The following is a 19,128-nucleotide window of genomic DNA, read 5'->3' on the forward strand; positions in this document are numbered from 1 at the left end:
AACACATCTTACAATACTCTCTTACACGAAACAGTGTGATTGTCTGATTTGTGTGAAGTTTAACCTGCAGTTAAAACCCTGAGCGATACAAACATCAACAATGTTAGCAAACAAGCTTAGAGCGCCGCCAACAGAGAGGCGAACAACTTATCGGGAGACGTGAAGATGTGAAGAGAAGAGAAGTTATCCCCTCCTCTCTTTGCTCAGTTTACATATGACGCAAGCACGTTAGTGCATGCACATAAATCCTCATTAAAAATGCGTTGGAGGGTATGTTTTTCGAAAAAAAACTTTTTTAACATGAGAGTCAATGGGAGATTTTTTTGGGCGATTCTCCCCGTCTATCAAATTGTCCCAAAAGAGGCGGAACCATAAAACTAGAACACTGATAATAACTACCTTTGCTGGAAGAGACGACTAAAAGAAATATTAGTACTAAGGATATTTGGAATTGCTTCGGAAGAAAAATTATCTTTCTCCTCCTAGTTGGTAGGGCGTCGCCCAAATCGTCCCTATACACCGTCCCCCCCTGGTGTAAACATAAAGAAACTGTGCATAGTCCTTTACTGATAAAATGTCCAGAGATAGATTTGCGGCCTGTCTAGGGTGTACCCTGCCTTTTGTCCCGTATGTCAGCTGAGACTGGCTCCAGTGGTCTTGTGACCTTCATGGAGGATAAAAGTGGTAGACTGGTGCATTGTCAGGAATTTGGGAAAATATCAATGCTGGTTGGCTTTTGTCCTCGATTCAAAATATTTAAACTCTTGATACAAATGTCATGACGATGTCAGCGAAAGAGAACAACAATCAAAACAATCTTTGCTCTTACAGCGCAACATAAAGATTGTAGTCATCTACATATAACATTACAAAAAGCCGTCGTAGTAGTTTGTCTCCTCCTAAAGTTCATCAAGTTTAATTCCAGTTGGTCCAGTTTGTGTTGATGCAGCAGCTCTTCTCTCCTCTGTGTGTGTTGCCCTGTGCAGCCAGAAGAGCTGACACTACTGCTGATCAAGCTCCGCCGGCAGCAGGCGGAGCTCAACAGCCTGCGGGAGCACACAGTAACTCAGCTAATGGCCCTGGGTTTGGAAGGGCCCAACGCCAAGGTCAGCACTGAGTGTATACATATATGTGTGCATGTACGCATTTATGTTTTCCAACCAAACAAGTTATTTTGTTTTTGTGTGTCAGCAATGGAAGGTTTCTTGTGTAGGGCGGCTGTTTGCTACAAATAAACTGAACTTGGTGATTGACAGTATAAATGGTATCTGTAACTCAAGAGCTTATGGGATAGACGACTTATGTCCAAAGTCAATAACATCACAGATTTAATATGCAAAGTCTTAATGTTGTGATGGTCTGATTTAACACTTATTTTAGCACCATCATGAGTCTGGTTAAATTAATGTGTCATAAAATTTTTTTAAAGATTACAAAGTTGTTTCATGTTAGTTAAATGAAGTAGTTTTAAAAGTAGAAGAAAAGCATGTAGTAGTTAAAGTAAATTATTATATTTTGCTCTGAAGCATTTGGCTGAACTCATGGAGAAAGTATTTGTGTAGACGCTATCAACTTTGCTCACGGCAAAAACAATTAACACTTAGAAGAAAGTTAAACCTTTATGAGTCAGCAGCAACATGAAATGTGCTGATTTTTTCATTTACATATAGTTGCTATTTAAACAGTCTGATATTTATTATTTATTTTTTTGGTGCTGCAGGAAACTAAACACAATAATATGAATTGAAATCATTTAAAAGTGTACATAGAAAAATCCAAAACATTGAAAAAGAAACTTGTGATTTCTTTTCCACATAATTAATTTAAATTGCCTGTAACATTAAGACAATATTGTCAGCTCACCAAGTTCAATTTTGATTATGCAGTGTTGTCTTGTGCTGACTGATGGGTGCAGTTTCATGCTGGGGAATTGGTGCCTTGGGTCTTCTTTTGTCGACTTCCCTTTTGTTGCATGCTGGCTTGAGGTTTCTGTGCAGTTGTGGTGCAGGATAGCATGGATGCATCAGAGCTGATGCATTAAACAACATTCGATTTGCGGCACAAGTTCCGGTTTGTACCCATCAGCGTACTGTGTTTTATGTATGTTTGTTTAAGTATAACCTTAACGTGAGAGTATGTGGAATTTATTTGAGTTATTTGATTATGCATGCACATTACCAGTAAGTGCACATCATGTCGAATTGTGGATATGGTAATGTGATCACGAGACTTACATATTGATTATTTTTTCCTAATGCAATAAATAAGAAAATGAGGGTGATGTCAACAATGTCCTGGTTATGACTGTGGTTAGGTTTAGTCACATAAAACAACAATCATGTTTTTCCTTCATAGTGTCAACAACCTCTCTATGAAATCAACTACTTGCAAAATCCATAAAAACTCAATATGCTGCAGGGTTAAACCATAGAAACATATGCAGGGGTTCGAGTTGGTATACAAATTATAAAAAATGAGTGGAGAAACATGTTGTGGTTTCATTTTGGCCACTCAATCTAATCATCGTCGAGGCACCAAACTGATGCTGCTGTCAACCAATAAAGCTATCCAGAGCAATGATATTAGCCAATCAGAAGTAAAGCAGGATGGGTTGGTCTTGCCAACGGTGGACCCATGCAGCTGCTAGGCTTGTGTAGCTACATCTGTTAATCTCGACTTTATTCTCTCAGCTTTGGTAATGCAACTGTGATGCTTGTGTTACCTTTAACAGTTCCCAGATCTGGGTCCAGATCAACTCTTGTGTGAATAGAGGCCTTTTATTTCTGTACAGCAGAGCAAACGTTTACACCGAACACATCACCCCTACACTTCTGCAGTTCCATATCTCCAAAGATCTATCCCATCCATATTTTTCTTCTTTCTACAAACTTCTCCTGTCACCTGAAATGGGCCTTTGACTCCTCTTTTTTTATTCCCTTTCTCTGTCGTCCCCCTCCTACCCCTGTCTGCTTCTGGCACTTTTCTTGCCTTCTCCCGTCCTCATTCTGTGGCTAATGCAGACTGATGTTCTTTCACATCACCTCCAGAGGAACCTTGTTTACTTGGACAGCCAGGTGAGAATGTCTGGGCCTACACATTGGTCCATGTCTGATTCTGGCTAATCGTTGTGCCCGTATTTATTTTACTTAGCTTTTTTTTTTAAGCTTGTTAGAGCATGCCATAGGTCATTCAAGGGTGCATTTACAGGGGTGCCCAAACTTTTGCATACCACTGTCAACGTTACAGAAGAGGATTAGGGCCATATGCGAAAATATCTTTTGGAAAAGGGTATTCTGAGAATGTTTTATTTTATTTTTCATTTTGTTATAAAAAAAAATCACATAATCCTAATCCTCTTCTGTAAATTATAATACCACATTGTGATATGAATTTTAAGATGGGAGATTATGGGAGCATTAAAATGCAGGTTTTTTTTTTTGAGGCTTCATTGTGAAAGCATTAAATATGTATCAATACCAGTAAAATGTAACTATCATTGCATCGAGCATTTCAAGTCACTTTAAATATACATTTTGGACGATTTAAAATAAATTTGGAGAACCCTCTTAAAACCAACATGGATGCATTAAGTTTCAAAGCCAGCCTTTGCCTGTTGGCAAAACAATAAAACCGCATTATCTGGATCTGACCCAGTTTGGGTACTTAAAAGTGATCTACTCACTCATACCAATGAAGATCCAAGTGCCATCTCCAGTCCATCATGCTCGTAATTTAATTTAAATCCATGACTGCTTGCAATCATTGCTAACTGGGGGTATTCAACATTTTTATCTGGTTGTAGCATGCTGTCACGGTAGAACAGTAAATTGTAAGACGAGTAATGGTTACTGAGTCACTCAATGACCATTGGATTACTTTCAGTTGTGTTATTATTACACTTTTGTATTCTCTTTCTCCATGGTGTGCCACAAGACAAAGGAGAATGAGCCTCTAATCTTCATGATTCATACAATGATCGAGAACTCAGCACCGAGGCCACAACTCTACCAGCAAGTAAGGTCTTTGGCATGCTCTGGCTTGAGACTGTGTCAAGGCAGTCCACTTGTCTGTGGACATACTTAATTGTTTTACTGTTGTTGGGTTAAAAACTCAACAACAGATAGACTTCAATGTATTTCAATTGAAGAGTTCAGTCAAGTAATGTACACAATGTACACAACCTCATAAAACCCTAAATAACTGAGGGTTTGTTCCATGTTGAGTTGACTGAATTAAAGCAGACTCAAACCAGACCTTTGCCCTGGTAGTCCAGTGGTTGTGCATTCAATCCCATCACCATCAAACCTCTTGTTTTACCACTTTGGATGCAATCAGTCACAGATATCACTCAGCCGTCCTTCCCAGATGTCATCATAACATTATTTAGTGTAAATGGCGTTGCTTTTGGTTGCAGCACATATCATTTCATTACTTTTTGTTTGTTGTCAATGGATACGCTGTGACGTGAGCATCTCTCATGGCGTGATTCTGCAAATTCCAAATTCTCCACTCCTCTCCTCTCTCCTCGCACAAGTTGAATATTTTGGTTGTATGCCCCCTGTCGTTGCGGCCAATACTGCAACAAACAACGCGCTGAACGCACTGAGCATAAATGCCTCCATGCTCCATGATGCTGCGATCGGTGCTGGGTCTGCGGCTGATGTTGCGCCTGCTGCCAGTGGCTCGCCGGGGTCCGCGCCCTGTGTTGAGTTGGCACCTAGCGCTGCGCTCGCTGTTAGCGGCACGATGCCGATGCCTCTCTGTCCAGTGCATGGATGAAACCACTGTTAAACATTGTAAAACTTCTATCAAGAGTCAAGAAGCAGTCAGCGACACACTGTCACCTGCAGCTTCCAGCAATAACAGTCAAACTGTGTCCATAAATGAAGACTTGAGCAGTCAGGTGACAGGTGAGGAGGATGACATGGACTTTGAATATGAGTCAGATGTCACTTCAGTGGGAGAAAACCCCTAGTGTAAACACAAACCTGCACTCCTTAGAGGAAATAAAGCCCTTACTGGATGAAACCTTCAAAAAATCAGTTTAAGTAAGTGATTACTTTTGTGACACCAATCAATTCATACATTTTTGTACCAGGACATAAAGGTACATTTAGGTCACTAGGGGTGTAGAAATGTTTATTTCGAGGTACAAACAAGCAGGTACAAAAATTTACTCATTTTAAGGTACAGTGCTTGTACCCAGATAGGGTACAACTGGAGCGACAAAGCATTTGTACCTTTTTAGGTGCTTTGATTTCTTAGTGTGTAGCTCAAAGGAAGCTAATGACCTGCCTCAAACTTCCTGAAGGCAGAATAACCACCGACCCCACTGAGATGAGGATGTGGTTGACTTTTACACCAACCTTTTCGGAGCTGAACCATGCGACACTGAAAGTCGTAACGAGCTCCCGGAAGGTCTTCCTCAACTCAGCCAGGCAGAGAGGGCTGCTCTGGGTGGCGAACTCACACTGGATGAATTAACAGTGGCTGTTCACCAGATGACTTCTGGACGAGCACGCGGGATCGATGGTCTCTCCACGGACTTTCTTAAACATTTCTGGAAGACTCTTGGACCTGACCTGCACAGTATGGACGGTGTTTTCTTGGAGTGCTTTAGAAAAGGGTCACTCCCTGTGTCCTGTCAGCGAGCAGTGCTCTCACTGCTACCAAAAAAAGGAGACTTGGCCTCACTCAAGAACTGGAGGCCAGTGGCTCTCCTTTGCACTGACTATAAGGTGCTTTTCAGAGCCTTATCAAATAGACTCAAAGAGACCCTGGAAGTGATTGTGAACACTGACCAGACTTGCTGTGTGCCTGACTGGACAATCACGGAAGCAGCTGCAAGGGACAATGACTTCTGTGACTGATGGATGGAGGGAGGAGCTCAGCTTCTGTCCTTCACTCCTCACTTTGATAAATTTCATGCTGAAAGGAAGAAAACCATCTACCAGGTCTGTGTGAAGGTGTTGAACATGAACTCTTTGTCAGGGCTAAAGGACTCGAGGTGGACTGAGTTTTTTGGCCCAAACTTTTTTCGTGACTCAGATAGCGATCCCTGTACAAGCTGCCTGTTGAAAAGCAGAGAGCAGACCTCCAATGGAGGATTGTGCAGGGTGCGATAGCTACAAACAGATACAGAGCACATCTGAGTCCAGGGCTGGAGGAGGAGTGTGAGTTCTGTTTACAAACTGAAACTCTTCCTCATTTATTTTTTCAATGCTCCCATTTAAAATCACTTTTTGATGTGTTGAAAGGGTAAGTTTTCTCTTCTTTCTTTCTTTCTTTCTTTCTTTCTTTCTTTCTTTCTTTCTTTCTTTCTTTCTTTCTTTCTTTCTTTCTTTCTTTCTTTGTGTATGGACCTAAATACTGTCCAAAGAAAAAAGCAGTTCAGACACTCATTAAAGCAGACCTAGAGTGGTCCTGTTGCACATATATGTTAGTTATGGAGGTCTACTTACATATATTAACTTGTTTTTATGGTCAAAAACCTCCTAGTTGCTGTAAACGAGCCGATAGAAATCCTCTTTTCTGACGCTGTTCCTGAGCCGAGACTCAACTCTCACCCCCAGACAGAGTCTTGTGATTGGCCAATACTATTCAGCACACACCAGCTCTCAGAAGCACAGCTCCCCCCTCTGGAACGGTGGATGCACTGCTACTCATTATCAAAACATTGTTTTAACAGTGTTTAAAAATAGCTTCTTCACGACTCCCCGCTGCAGTCCCTTTGACGACCTTTGACCCGGAGTCAGACCCAGAGTCAGAAGACACTGTCGCTCGTGAAACACCTCCACAACGGACGTTATTCTTCTTCTGCGGTTCAATGTACGCAACCGGATGTGCCCGGACTAGTGCCCGGAGCAGGAGAATCTGCTGTTCAGGAGAACCGGTGTTTGCGTAACCGGACCGGGTTTTTTCAGAGATCTCACTGAGCCCGAGATTACAATAAAACACAGCGTTCTCAGCAGTGGCTGAACTGCTTGTTTAGAACCTTCAGGGCTTCATAAACAAGGTAATGACGCAGAAACACACTAAAAAAACAGCGTTAATTGGAACTTCCGGTCTAGTTCTGCTTTAACTTTCTATCTGGCTGACGAGGAAGAACCAGGAACAGGGTGTTGAGCCAGTGCCGGTTCTAGAAGGACTTGTTAAAGCCAGACTAAGAGTGGAACACTCTTATTATATTATTATTTAATGACAGACAATGTCGACATTTTCTGTCGCACATGGGCATTGGATGGGGTTTTATGTGATGTGGGGAGGGAAGGGGAGTTGATTCTAAATTTCTATGTTTGTTTTTTTTGTGTTTTTTATTTTTTTGCATCTTGTGTTGAGTAACTTTTGTTTTTCCTACCAAACCAAAACCTCTCCTCTCCTCTCACAGTCTCTCTCCATTCCCTGCCAGCATGTCAATGTTTTGAGTTATAAGATTTATATTTGGTGGTACCAAGTGGTTTTGTCCATCATTTCCATGGTGACCCCACCTGTGTTTGCCCAATTTTAGCTCGCATCCAATAAGTTGCAGGATGTGTATGATGAGGATTTTTATCTTAAACAAAGTCAAATCAACAAGTTAGAAGCTCAGTAAAGACATTCAGTGCTCAGTGAAAGAGTCATAATCAAAGATTGTGTGTTTTTTTTTGTTTTGGATTAAGATGTTTCCTCGAGTAAATCACTGAAAGACAATTGCCATTGCTCATTATACTCAAATCAGGTTTTCATGTAAAACTTGAATACATTTCTAATATTAGACCAGGATCAGTTGTGATGTCATAAATCCAGTCTGCGGGTAAAGAGCGACAACATCAACGGTGTTCAAACTGCAGGTGTGGGTCAAACGCATCACAGGGAAATGTGATTAATGGAGTATGGGGCTCAATTTCTTAATTTGTGTGCATGTGTTCTCTCAGGCTACACCTCCATCTGTCTTTATCTGCATTGCACTGTTCAGCTACAGCCTCTGTTGTAACACCTGGGCTTCAAGGGAAGCTACACAAGATTAGTGAATATCCGCCATACACTCATCACTTCATCCCCTCACTCACTGCCTCTGGGATGAAGAGCAAGAGGGAAATGAAGAGTTTCTTTTTTCCAGCTGCAACCTTTGGGGTCAAATGAGAATCTTTTTCAAAACTTGAATGATAGCAGATGATATGTCCAGATGTCCATTTGATTAACGTAGATTATGTCCTCATTTTGCATTTCTCATTTATAAGTAAATTAGAAACATTTGTCATTCTGTCCCCCAAATAAAACAGCATTCTGGGTAGATAACTCTTCATGGCAGCAGCTCTCAGCTATCCCTCCGAACAGATATGCAGATATGCAATTGTCGCCCCCTGCTGCCTATTTCTGACAGTGCCGCCTCCTTTCAGGTCAACACAGAAGACAAGACAGCTGTCCAGCACACAGAGGAGGCTAACCTCGACGTAAGACACACACACTGACATTCACAGATACATATTTAGCTATTACATTTATGTTAAATGTAACATTCAATTCATGTGTGACAGACCAAGCTGAGCAGATTGTGTGAGCAGGATAAGGCTGTGAGGATGCAGGAGGAGAAACTGCAGCAGCTACACAGAGAGAAGGTACAGCACTCTATGTGTGTATATTATGTCAATGATGTGTCCTCACTAAGATATAAAAGCAACTGTGTTTGTGCATGTGTCTACATGATAAAAAGATGGAGTTTTGTTAAAGGTGCATAATGTAATCAATCTAAAGCAACTGGCCATAAAATAATATGTCACAGAGACTCAGGAATAGTATTCATGTAATATACTGAACTCACCAACAACAACGGTATACAGCCAAATCATGTTTATGTTTTGAATCATGTTTTGGCATGTGGCGCCACCTACTGCCGTCTTCCAATCATGGCATTCAGTAGAGTCTCTGCTGCTGAGCAACCACGGGTTGCCAGTAATGTCTGAGCTACAATGGTGGAGATAACGTAACCTTAAAGACCTTGGTATTTTGAATTTGGCCACATTCTTACATATGGCAAGCTCTGTTTCTCTGCAAGCTAAGGTCTTTGGTGTGGGGGTGTGAGCGGTTCACATAGCAACCCAAACCAATTGTTTCATGTTAAACAAGCCGTAAGCAAGGATCCCATTCGGTTTTCAGATTTGCTCAGTTTCTTTTTTTGATTATATTTGACATACATCCAATACTGAAAATGATATTCTGTTAATACCTGTGTCACCTAAAACAAACAGGTGATATAGATTTCATTCTAGTCCTGATGTCCCTGCTGGTAGCCACATTTTAGCCATTTTTACTGAGAGTGTCTACCTGTCTCATGTGGGTTCTATAAGCACAGGGGGCACACACTGCACAGTCAGCTATATATGCAAGACTCTGACAATGTGTCACTACCTTATACAAATGCATTTTATAGAGCCTAAACTGCCACTTTAAGGTGAAGACGTGTTTCAAAATTGACATAAATCCCAATGTTATTAGTGTCAAGTGACCCACAAAGACTGAATGCCAATTTTATGGTTGTATCACCAATTAAACCATTGTATCGCTTAACTGCTCCACTAAGATGTCGGCCATCTTGAAATTTCAAGTGGTTTAGGGTGGCTTATTGTCAAGTGACCCACAGAGACTGCTCATGCCAATTTTTATTCTGGTATCACCAATTTAACAATTGTATCGCTTAAGTGCTCCACTACGGTGTTGACCATCTTGGAAAAATGGCCGCCATCTTGAAATTTCAAATGTCTCGGACAATTTCCTTGGCAAGTGACTCATGGAGAGTGCTCATGCCAATGTTCACGCTTGTATCATAAACTGAACCATTATATCACTTACCCGCTCCACTATATGCCCCCTGAAGTAATGTGACCATGTGTGTGTTTGTTTGTGTGGCAGCACACACTAGAGACAGCCCTGCTGTCAGCCAGTCAGGAGCTGAGTGACCAGAGCGGCAGTGGAGCAGCAGCCACACAGAGTCTGGTCCAACAGAGGGACGTGCTGCAGAACGGCCTGCTGAGCACCTGCAGAGAGCTGACCAGAGTCAACGCTGTGAGCAACAACACACACCACACGTACACATCTCTATGGTGACAGGTGGAGGAGGTTTATTGATGAGAACCTCTTCATAACAGGAGCCATCGAGTGGTAGTTTGTTGGTTCCTTTGAGTGTTCCCCGTAACACAGTGGCCTCAAATGTTGAGAAGTAGTAGAAGTTTCAAGAACTGTTTCTCGAGTCAAACCCACAGGGGACAGTCACACGGAGACGCATCACTGGAAATGCTTTGCCAAAAACCTCTCTTCTTATGGTTTAACCTGGCTGTCGTGTTCTCTATCTGTGTACCCCATGGCATGTTGTACTAGCTGTTCTTATTATTGATGTTATTGTCAACTCACTGCAGAGACACAGTACTCATTAATATCCCAATTGACAGTCATTAAAGTGTAACTAAACTGTAGTGTAAAGACTAGAAAAGCCCTAAATAAATGCAGACCATTAACCATTAACACCTACACCATCTTTTCCAAGTGCAAATCATTACACGTACCTACTGTGTCTCTGGTCATCCCCCAGCTACTGCATTAAATTAATCTGTACAACAAAAGATCATGTCTGAGAAACATAAAAGTACCAAAACTCACCATATCAAAAAGAAAACAAGGCAATATCTCAAAAGCTACCTTGGTTTTGGTTTTATGGAAGCACAGGATAGTTTTTATCCATATACACTGTGAAAATGCTTATTTCTTCTAAAGATGGTTCTGGTTTAAAAACAAACTACACTCCAGGCTTCAAAGTGGAGTTCATAAACCAAGTACTACCTCTGCCACTCTGTTCGTTTCTTTGTGCAGCTGGTTGTAGTGAAGCTCGACGGGGGCAGTTTTTCTTAGAAGTATGGCTCAGAAAGTCCCATTGACATGAATAATTCATCACTGACATACCTGAGAGTAGGTCTTAATTAGGGCTCCCCTGTAATTTAAACCATAATATGATAAGACTTTAGAGAAACAGGAAGTAAAAATGAATGTTCCACCTTGATATTGGCTGGTGTGCTGGTTCTAGGAGCTGGAGCGCTCCTGGAGGGATTATGACAGGCTGGAGGCAGACGTCACTCTGGCCAAGTCCAACCTGCTGGAGCAGCTGGAGGCCCTGGGCAGCCCTCAAGTAATTTGCGCACACATGCACACACACACACACTTTCTTGGGTGGTTAAGCTTTTAACAGTATTTTGCATGTATGTCTCCTCAGACAGAGCCTCCGAGCCAGCGCCACATCCAGATCCAGAAGGAGCTGTGGAGGATCCAGGATGTGATGGAGGCTCTGTCCAAAAACAAGCCGCAGCGTTGCACAGATAACAGTGAGAGTCTGAAACAACCCTTATTCTCAGGTTCATGCCATCAAAGTTTGGGTTGCATGTGCTACAGCACAACAGCACACAGACTTGAGGCAACTGCACTCTAGCTTGTACACTCTGTGCATGCATGAGATGTAATTTGTCATGAGAATATCAGATTAAAAGACGATAATTACAATTTTATTTTTTACATTTTGACTATAGCTGATAGACACTGCCTCTGTATACACACAAGTTTGACTACTTCCTGTTACCATTAATGTATTACAAAAGTTGTGGAATGACTAGTACAACTAAAAAATAACTTAAAAAATCTATATATTATTTTATCAAGTTCACTTATTTCTGATGATATTGCTCGAGAGAGAGAGTGTTTTCACATGGAGAGCGGTGCAGACAAATAATCATTTCTTATCACAAAGACCAAACAGGGAAGATTATTTAAATCCACCACCACAAGCGAAACCATATAATATGCCTTTTATGACTGGAAAATCAGTGCTTTAGCATCACTGCACATGAATTAGATCAGTAGTTTCTGTGTCATTGTAAGATAGATCTCCATGAACTCTGGTGCAGGAGAGTCAACAATGAACAAACTCCAATTTTCAGCCTGAAAAGTTGTTTAACTGCGAGACAGAGCAGCAAATATAGTAGACTTACGCAGGCTTTTATTCTATTTGGTTTTGTTAAGTCAGTTAAATCTGTGTTTCTGTGAGATGGAGAATAGATACTGAAGAAAACCCAGCTTGAAAATATGTTTACAAATACTTTTAATGTGTCCTAATACATAATCGCTCAAGTAACTTTGTCTCTCTTTGCTTTGTATTCAGCAGATTTCCCTGGTTCTAAACCACTCTCCAGTCAACAGAAGAATGAGGTAAGACAGTGTCCCAGCACACACAGCACATATTACTCTCACTATTATACCGCTCTAACTCTCGGATTATTCAAATATGGCTTTTATCATGTGTCTCAAAAGCCTCTTTGAAGGGAGAATGTTTAGTTTGCATTGTGTCGTTAGTTTTCCTGAACTATAATACACTTGCTATGTGTGTGACTGATGGAACGCACCGTTATTCCAGCATCATGAAGGTGGCTGTGTGAGACTCATGAGGTTTTAAAGCAGCTTCTAGCAGTAAAATCCAGTAACCGTTTCCGCGGAATGAGATCTGGTGTGTTGTTAACAGCTACCGCCACTGGCCCTCAACCCCCCCATGGTGGAGGGCAACAGCGTGCCCCCCCGCCCTCCACTCCCCCAGTACTACGACTCGTCCGAGCAGCCTCACCAGCCGCTGCCCCACCACCACCACATGCATACCAGCAGCCGCCTGCCCCCCCACACGGGGCGCCCTGAGGACCGCAAGGCTGGCTCCAGGAATGGCGCGCACAGCGTAAGGACGACCACCACGCGCCCTCCATCATGTGACCGTAATCAGTCCATGCTCTGCTTGTCATCATTTTCATACCTCAGCTCCATCCTAAATGCTGAAGTAACACACAGTCATGTGATTCATTCATCAACCCGCCCCCCCCCCCCCCCCCCCAACCAGCCCATGCTTTATCCAGTCACCACTGTTGCTCACCTATAGTGTCACACTCAGGCTGTGTCCCGCCTCCATGGAGTCATCAGACCATTTTCACCATCATTGTGAAGATCATTTAATGTGTAGGTACTATCCAAATTAACCTGATCAAAAGTTAACATACCCTGGTGATTTGGCCTGATAACATGCACACAACTTGACACAAACGGGTTTGAATGGCAGGTTTAAAAAAAAAAAAAAAAAAAAGTAACCATCTTCAGGAGAGGGATATAAGAAATTATAAAAGGAATTGAGAATGCCAATCAGCAGTGTTCAAACTCTAATTAAGAAGTGGAAAATTAGGGTTTCTGTTGAAACCAAACCACAGTCAGGTAGACCAACTAAAATTTCACCCACAACTGCCAGGAAAATTGTTCGGGATGCAAAGAAAAACCCACAAATAGCTTCAGGTGAAATGCAGGACTCTCTGTAAACATGTGGTGTGGCTGTTTCAAGATGCACAATAAGGAGGCACTTGAACAAAGATGGGCTGCATGGTCGCAAATGCCATAAAGTATCCTGCTAGCAATAGGCCAAACAGCACAGAGACAAGCCTCAAACCTTCTGGCACAGCCAGACCAACCATAAACCTCAAACATGCAGTTCATACAAGACAGCCCAAGAATTTACAGGAACTGGAGGCTTTTTGCCACAAAGAATGGGCAGTTTTACCATGTGAGAAGATAAAGAGCCTCATCCACAACTACCACAGAAGACTTCAAGCTGTCATTGATGTTAAAGGGGGAAATACACGTTATTAAGAACTGGGGTATGTCAACTTTTGATCTGGGTCATTTGGATAGTTTGTGATATAAATATGATCTAAAAAGAGTAAAGTTGTTTGCTTCAGCCAACCACTAACCATGGTATCATTCATATTCTCTGTAAAAAGGTTAAGAAATCATACATTCTGCCAGGGTTTGTAAACTTATGAGCACAACTGTAACTTGACTCAGGCTCAAAGGCTGATGACTTGGACTTGACCTTTGGGAAGGACTCACAAGTTGGAGACAAGGACACAGACTTTTTAACTGATCATTTTTTGTGGTGTTAAACTCCAAGGACTGGACTCAGACCCTTTGATTACAACACTGATATTCATAAAAAGACATTTTACAGGATCAGAATTTTTTTATTATTATTTTAAATCAAAGGGCTTTTTCCTGTCTTTGCAACTGAAATAGCGGCTTATTTTATTACATTTGTTAAATTACACAGTTAAGATGTAATTTTAGAGGATTGTGATATTCAGAAGATGTGTGATAAAGAGACATAATGATCTCATAATCATTACAAATATTAATAAAATTCTGTGCACATGCAAAAATGTCTACAGTTGTCTCAGATCCTGTGAAATTGACATTTGGGAGATTCATTTCTAAGAAATGATCCAAGTCAACAAAGCTTAGAGGTTCACTCTTAAGTTCAGCTGTGTATCAGATGAGTAAGTGTCTGTTCTGACCTGACTGATGTCTCTTTGCTCCTCACAGCAAGCTCCAGACTATCGTCTGTATAAGAGTGAGCCTGAGCTGACCACAGTGAAGGAGGAAGTGGACGAGGCCAATGGAGAAGACAAGGACAAGACAGAGAGCTCAGAGAGTAAAGACACTGCAGTATCAAAAGGTAAAACTTCTCATATGTGAACCCCCAGTGTGGTTGTCTGCATGCCCTGTGCTCATACTTACCCTGACAGGGAACCCACTTTTAAAGGTGGCAAACTACTTTACTTTTGAATTTTAAATATGTTGGTGTATTTTTTTTTTTTTTTTTTGTATTTTTTTTTTATGATGCTTTCTATGATGTTTTTATTATTATTGTTATTGTTCATGTATCTTGTGAAGCACTTTGTGAGTTTCCTCTGTGAAAAGTGCTATATAAATAAAATGTACTTACTTACTTACTTACTTTACAGCCACATCTATAACACCTAATATAGTGTTTATTTTGTCAAACAAATCATTCCCACAAAGAGAAATGTTTCTTTGGGGACCCTAAAAAAATACCCCACTACCCATATGAGGGTGCATGTGTTTGGTCATTCACAAACATTGCGACCCAGTGTTTGTGAATGACTGTACCAAACATGCAAAAGTTCAGGGGTGCTTCAGAGAGACGGTAATGATAAAAAATATGTAATTAAAGAAAGCTACAGCAATGAGCAATGGGTGTATTATACAAAACATTGGCCTTTTTCTTCTTTTATCATAAATAAGTCCACACATCTGGCTTTAGTATAGTTTAGCCTGTGCTTAATTTGTAAATCAGATTGTTTCCTGTTTCTCTAAACATTCTTACCACATGTTTAGAATCTCCTCTGTCACTGTATGAGCAGTTATCCTGGCTGTAGTGTTGGTTTGCTAATGTGTGTACAGTATTCTGCCTCCACTGCCTCTCCCACACAGGTCCCCCCTGCCCAGTGGGCATCGTCCCTCCCAGGACCAAATCTCCCATGAGCCCTCCTGAGTCCTCAACCATTGCTTCCTACGTCACCTTGAGGAAAACCAAGAAGTCTGAATCCAGATCAGTAAGTGCTGAACATCAACACAGGCACACGTGATGGAATTGACTAACTTCTTCGTCTTTATTCATGTAGATAATTTGATCAGGGTGACAGTCGTCCCCATTCAAATTCTGTCCCCAGAGATATCCCTGTTTTTCAAAGCCATTGGTTGTTTGCATTAATATGTAGAGTGCTGACAGCCAAATATAGCATCCATCCATCCATTATCTACCGCTTCATCCTCCACCAGAGGTTCGTGGGGGGTGCTGTGCCTATCTCAGCTGACATTGGGCGATAGGGGGGGTACACCCTGGACAGTTCACCAGTCCATCACAGGGCCACATATAGAGACAAACAACCATTCACTCACACTCTCACACCTACGGTCAATTTAGAATGACCAATTCACCTAATCCCCATATCGTATGTTTTTGGACTGTGGGAGGAAGCTGGAGAACCTGGAGAAAATACCCACGCACACACGGGGAGAACATGCAAACTCCTTGCAGAAAGGCCCTTGTTCCAAAGTTGTTCCTAATAGGGCTCGAACCCAGGAACCCGGGTCTTCTTGCTGCAAAGGCAAGAGTGCTAACCACTACACCAACCATGGGCCCCCAAATATAGCAGTCAAACATAAGTTATTTTTCGTTCCGGCAGGCTGTACAATGCTGCACACAGTTCGAAATTCCTGATCACATTCAAGATTAGAGCCAGCCTCGCAAGATCATGTCTGCCGACCCAGAGGGAAGCCTCGGGTTCTGCAAGAAAGACAAATTGCTTCACAGCACTACACTCACACGCCATAGTCAGGTACCAGCTATAAGATCAAGGCAGTGATAGCGTTATTATGTTTTAGACAGAGCTTGTCAAAAAGAAGCCAGGAAGAGGAAACGACTCTCTGACCGAGCGAGGGGCCACACACGAGTAAACACCAGACCGACTTTTGTGAATGGCGACAATTGAAAAACATAGAAGCATGCAAAACGGTGACTGACTGGCATGGAAATAAAGTGGTAGACAATGGATGGATGGATGGTTGTTTATGGTGGTGTCCTAAAAATATGTACTCTGAAGCTGTAGCAGGAGCTCCATAGAAAAAAAGGCAAAAAAGTGACCAGACTTTTTTAAGTTCCACTTAATCAAAGTTAGTTCAAAGTTCTTGATTTCCACCACTCTTCTTCTGATAAATTCTTCATCATAGAAGTTATTTTTTTTCTTCTTTTGCTAATAATTTCTGGCATGCTGTACACTGAGAGGTGTAATGCTTCTCACCCCAGTTTGAAGTCATGCTTTAATCCCTCTGAAATCTTTCTCTCCCTCAATGTTCCTCTCTTCATTGCTGTTCAAAGCTCTTCAAAGCAGCTCATAGTTCTCCACCCAACTGCCCTCTAGTCTCTTTTCGTAACGTTGTCCTTTGTTCTCATCCTCGTTTTTTATACTCCTCCTAATTCCTAAATCTTTCTGGATTTACCCATAAACACAACAATGGTAATGTGGTATGTTATGTGTTCCCGTGCAGGACCGACCCAGGAGTGCACTTGATCAGCTGGGCTTCGGGGAGCGAGAGGTTGGCAGAATGAGGATGAGTGTGGAGGAACAGCTGGAGAGGATGAGGAGAAACCAGGAGGCTTCATCACTGCGAGAGAAGAGGAGGGAAACCCCATCACGCTCACCGTCTTTCAACAAGGACAACCCTTTTCTAACCCTGCAGGTCAGTACACTAACCCTGGATTTCCACTGGACGCTTGCTCATTGTGCTCCTTGGGTTGGGTTTCTTGCCATATAATGCGCCTTGAGATAATGTATGTTATGAACAATATATATACAAATAACATGGAATTGAAATTAATTATGTACATTTTAAATTATTATGTTATTTTATTTTCTGTCCCTCTGGCCTGTAGGTGTATTTTTTGTGAATGTGATATTTCAAGTAGGCCTTGTGGATGGCTCATGGCTGAGAAGACCGAATCAACTTGGCTTGTAGAAGTTATGGTTCTGAAGAAAAGTTTTTTACTCTACCTGAGCCAATCATCATTACTTATGTGGTTCCCCATCAAAGAAAAGAAAGAGCCTGGTCAGATGAAAACAGCTTCACTGAGGTTAATTATAGTATTAGTAACGCACCACATTGTATTGTCAGTAACGGCAACAGCGTTGTAACAATTAAAGCGATTATTTTTAATAATAATGTAATTTGCAAAGCCATTATTCCCATCACTGCAATTCCCATCACTGGTTATTGCAGGGTTCTGCTCATGGCCCAATCACTGTTCACTGTACATTGTTAGTGAAAACCACATTTAGGAAATGGTTACATTCATAATGTTTGCAGTTTGTTGTGGGGACTTTTCAAATCTCTGAGAAAGTTATTACATTCAGCTTTGAGGGACTGTTATTATTATTATTATTCATTACATTTCTAGAGCGTTTTTCTAGACACCCAAAGCGCTTTGGCCATTATTAACTAACACGTTCTCTGGTAAGCTTACTTGTAGCCACAGCTGCTGCTATAGACTGACGGAAGCATGGCTGCCAATGTGCGCCAAACGGCCCCTCCGACCACTAGGGGCCGTTTATGTATGATCACCGCATGTTTTTTTGAGCCCGGAGAATACCCACGCACACAAGGGGAGAATATGCAAACTCCTTGCAGAAAGACTCTTGTTCCAACTGGGGTTTGAACCCAGGATCTCGGGCCTTCTTGCTGCAAAGGCGAGAGTGCTAACCACTACACCATAGTGTTGGGAATTTTGATTGTAGAGTGGCCTGTTACACCAACACATGTACTGTATTATCAATCAATTTAGAGCATATCTTGGGGGTGAAGGAGGGTTCAACTGTACAATAGTTTTTCATACTGCTTCTAACTGTTTGTGCACATAGTTTAATTCCTTGTTTTGCTCTTCCATATATAGGCAGTTTCTCATATTGTTTGTCAAGAAGGTATTTTTGGACAATATTTTGATTGTCCTTGACCGTGTGTGTGTGTGTGTGTGTGTGTGTGTGTGTGTGTGCGTGTGTGCGTGTGTGTGTGTGTAGAGCCAGGCTCAGGCAGAGGGAGCCTGTGCAGACCCTGCGGAGCTGGAAGTAGCTTTGCAGCAGCTGAAGGTGTCTCATGTAGAACAGAGCAGGACAGCTGCTGCTGCTGGGACTCACATGGTCAGTGCACTGACACACTCCACACATTCACAGGCTTTGTTAACGCATTATTTAACGTCAAATGTCACAGTGAGGCAACCAATTCCAAGGAAAAGGAAATGCTAATTAGTATGTTTTGATCAGTTGTCAATGGATTGACCATCATGGATTCTCTCTCCATATCCAGGATATGCAGAGAGCAGAGGAGGTGAAAAATGAAAGTTGTCAGGAGATGCAGCAGTGCAGACATACGACCCTGGGGAATGTGAAGGAGCAGAAGGTGGAGATAAACAGCCTAGACAGTGAGGTACTGTAACACTGCACAGCTACTGTGCAAGGCCTTTTATAATCAAATCACTCTGTTTTGGAATGTTTCCATCATGGGACATTGGGGTTCGGTACAGTATATGTGCGTGTTTATATGTGTGTGTGTGTATATATATATATATATATATATATATATATATATGTATATATATATATATATATATATATATATATATATGTATATGTATATATATATATATATATATATATATGTATATGTATATATATA

At 41.6% G+C, this 19,128-nt stretch overlaps 1 protein-coding gene across 1 annotated transcript in view; it reads left to right on the top strand.

Annotated features, from left to right (window-relative positions):
- LOC310941869 (pleckstrin homology domain-containing family A member 5-like) overlaps nt 1-19,128 on the top strand; it is a 133,694-nt gene that overhangs the window by 107,352 nt on the left and 7,214 nt on the right. The window contains exons 15-29 of the mRNA XM_083907117.1: nt 987-1,106; nt 3,021-3,074; nt 3,934-4,014; nt 8,379-8,432; nt 8,517-8,597; nt 9,889-10,041; nt 11,054-11,155; nt 11,240-11,348; nt 12,182-12,225; nt 12,536-12,739; nt 14,422-14,554; nt 15,334-15,455; nt 16,951-17,142; nt 18,474-18,593; nt 18,760-18,879. Coding sequence (XP_083763243.1) covers nt 987-1,106; nt 3,021-3,074; nt 3,934-4,014; nt 8,379-8,432; nt 8,517-8,597; nt 9,889-10,041; nt 11,054-11,155; nt 11,240-11,348; nt 12,182-12,225; nt 12,536-12,739; nt 14,422-14,554; nt 15,334-15,455; nt 16,951-17,142; nt 18,474-18,593; nt 18,760-18,879 — 1,689 coding nt within the window. The remainder of the gene's footprint in view (nt 1-986; nt 1,107-3,020; nt 3,075-3,933; nt 4,015-8,378; nt 8,433-8,516; nt 8,598-9,888; nt 10,042-11,053; nt 11,156-11,239; nt 11,349-12,181; nt 12,226-12,535; nt 12,740-14,421; nt 14,555-15,333; nt 15,456-16,950; nt 17,143-18,473; nt 18,594-18,759; nt 18,880-19,128) is intronic.

Source organism: Microchirus variegatus (assembly GCF_963457635.1).
Source record: "Microchirus variegatus genome assembly, chromosome: 20".
Classification (NCBI taxonomy): Eukaryota; Metazoa; Chordata; class Actinopteri; order Pleuronectiformes; family Soleidae; genus Microchirus; species Microchirus variegatus.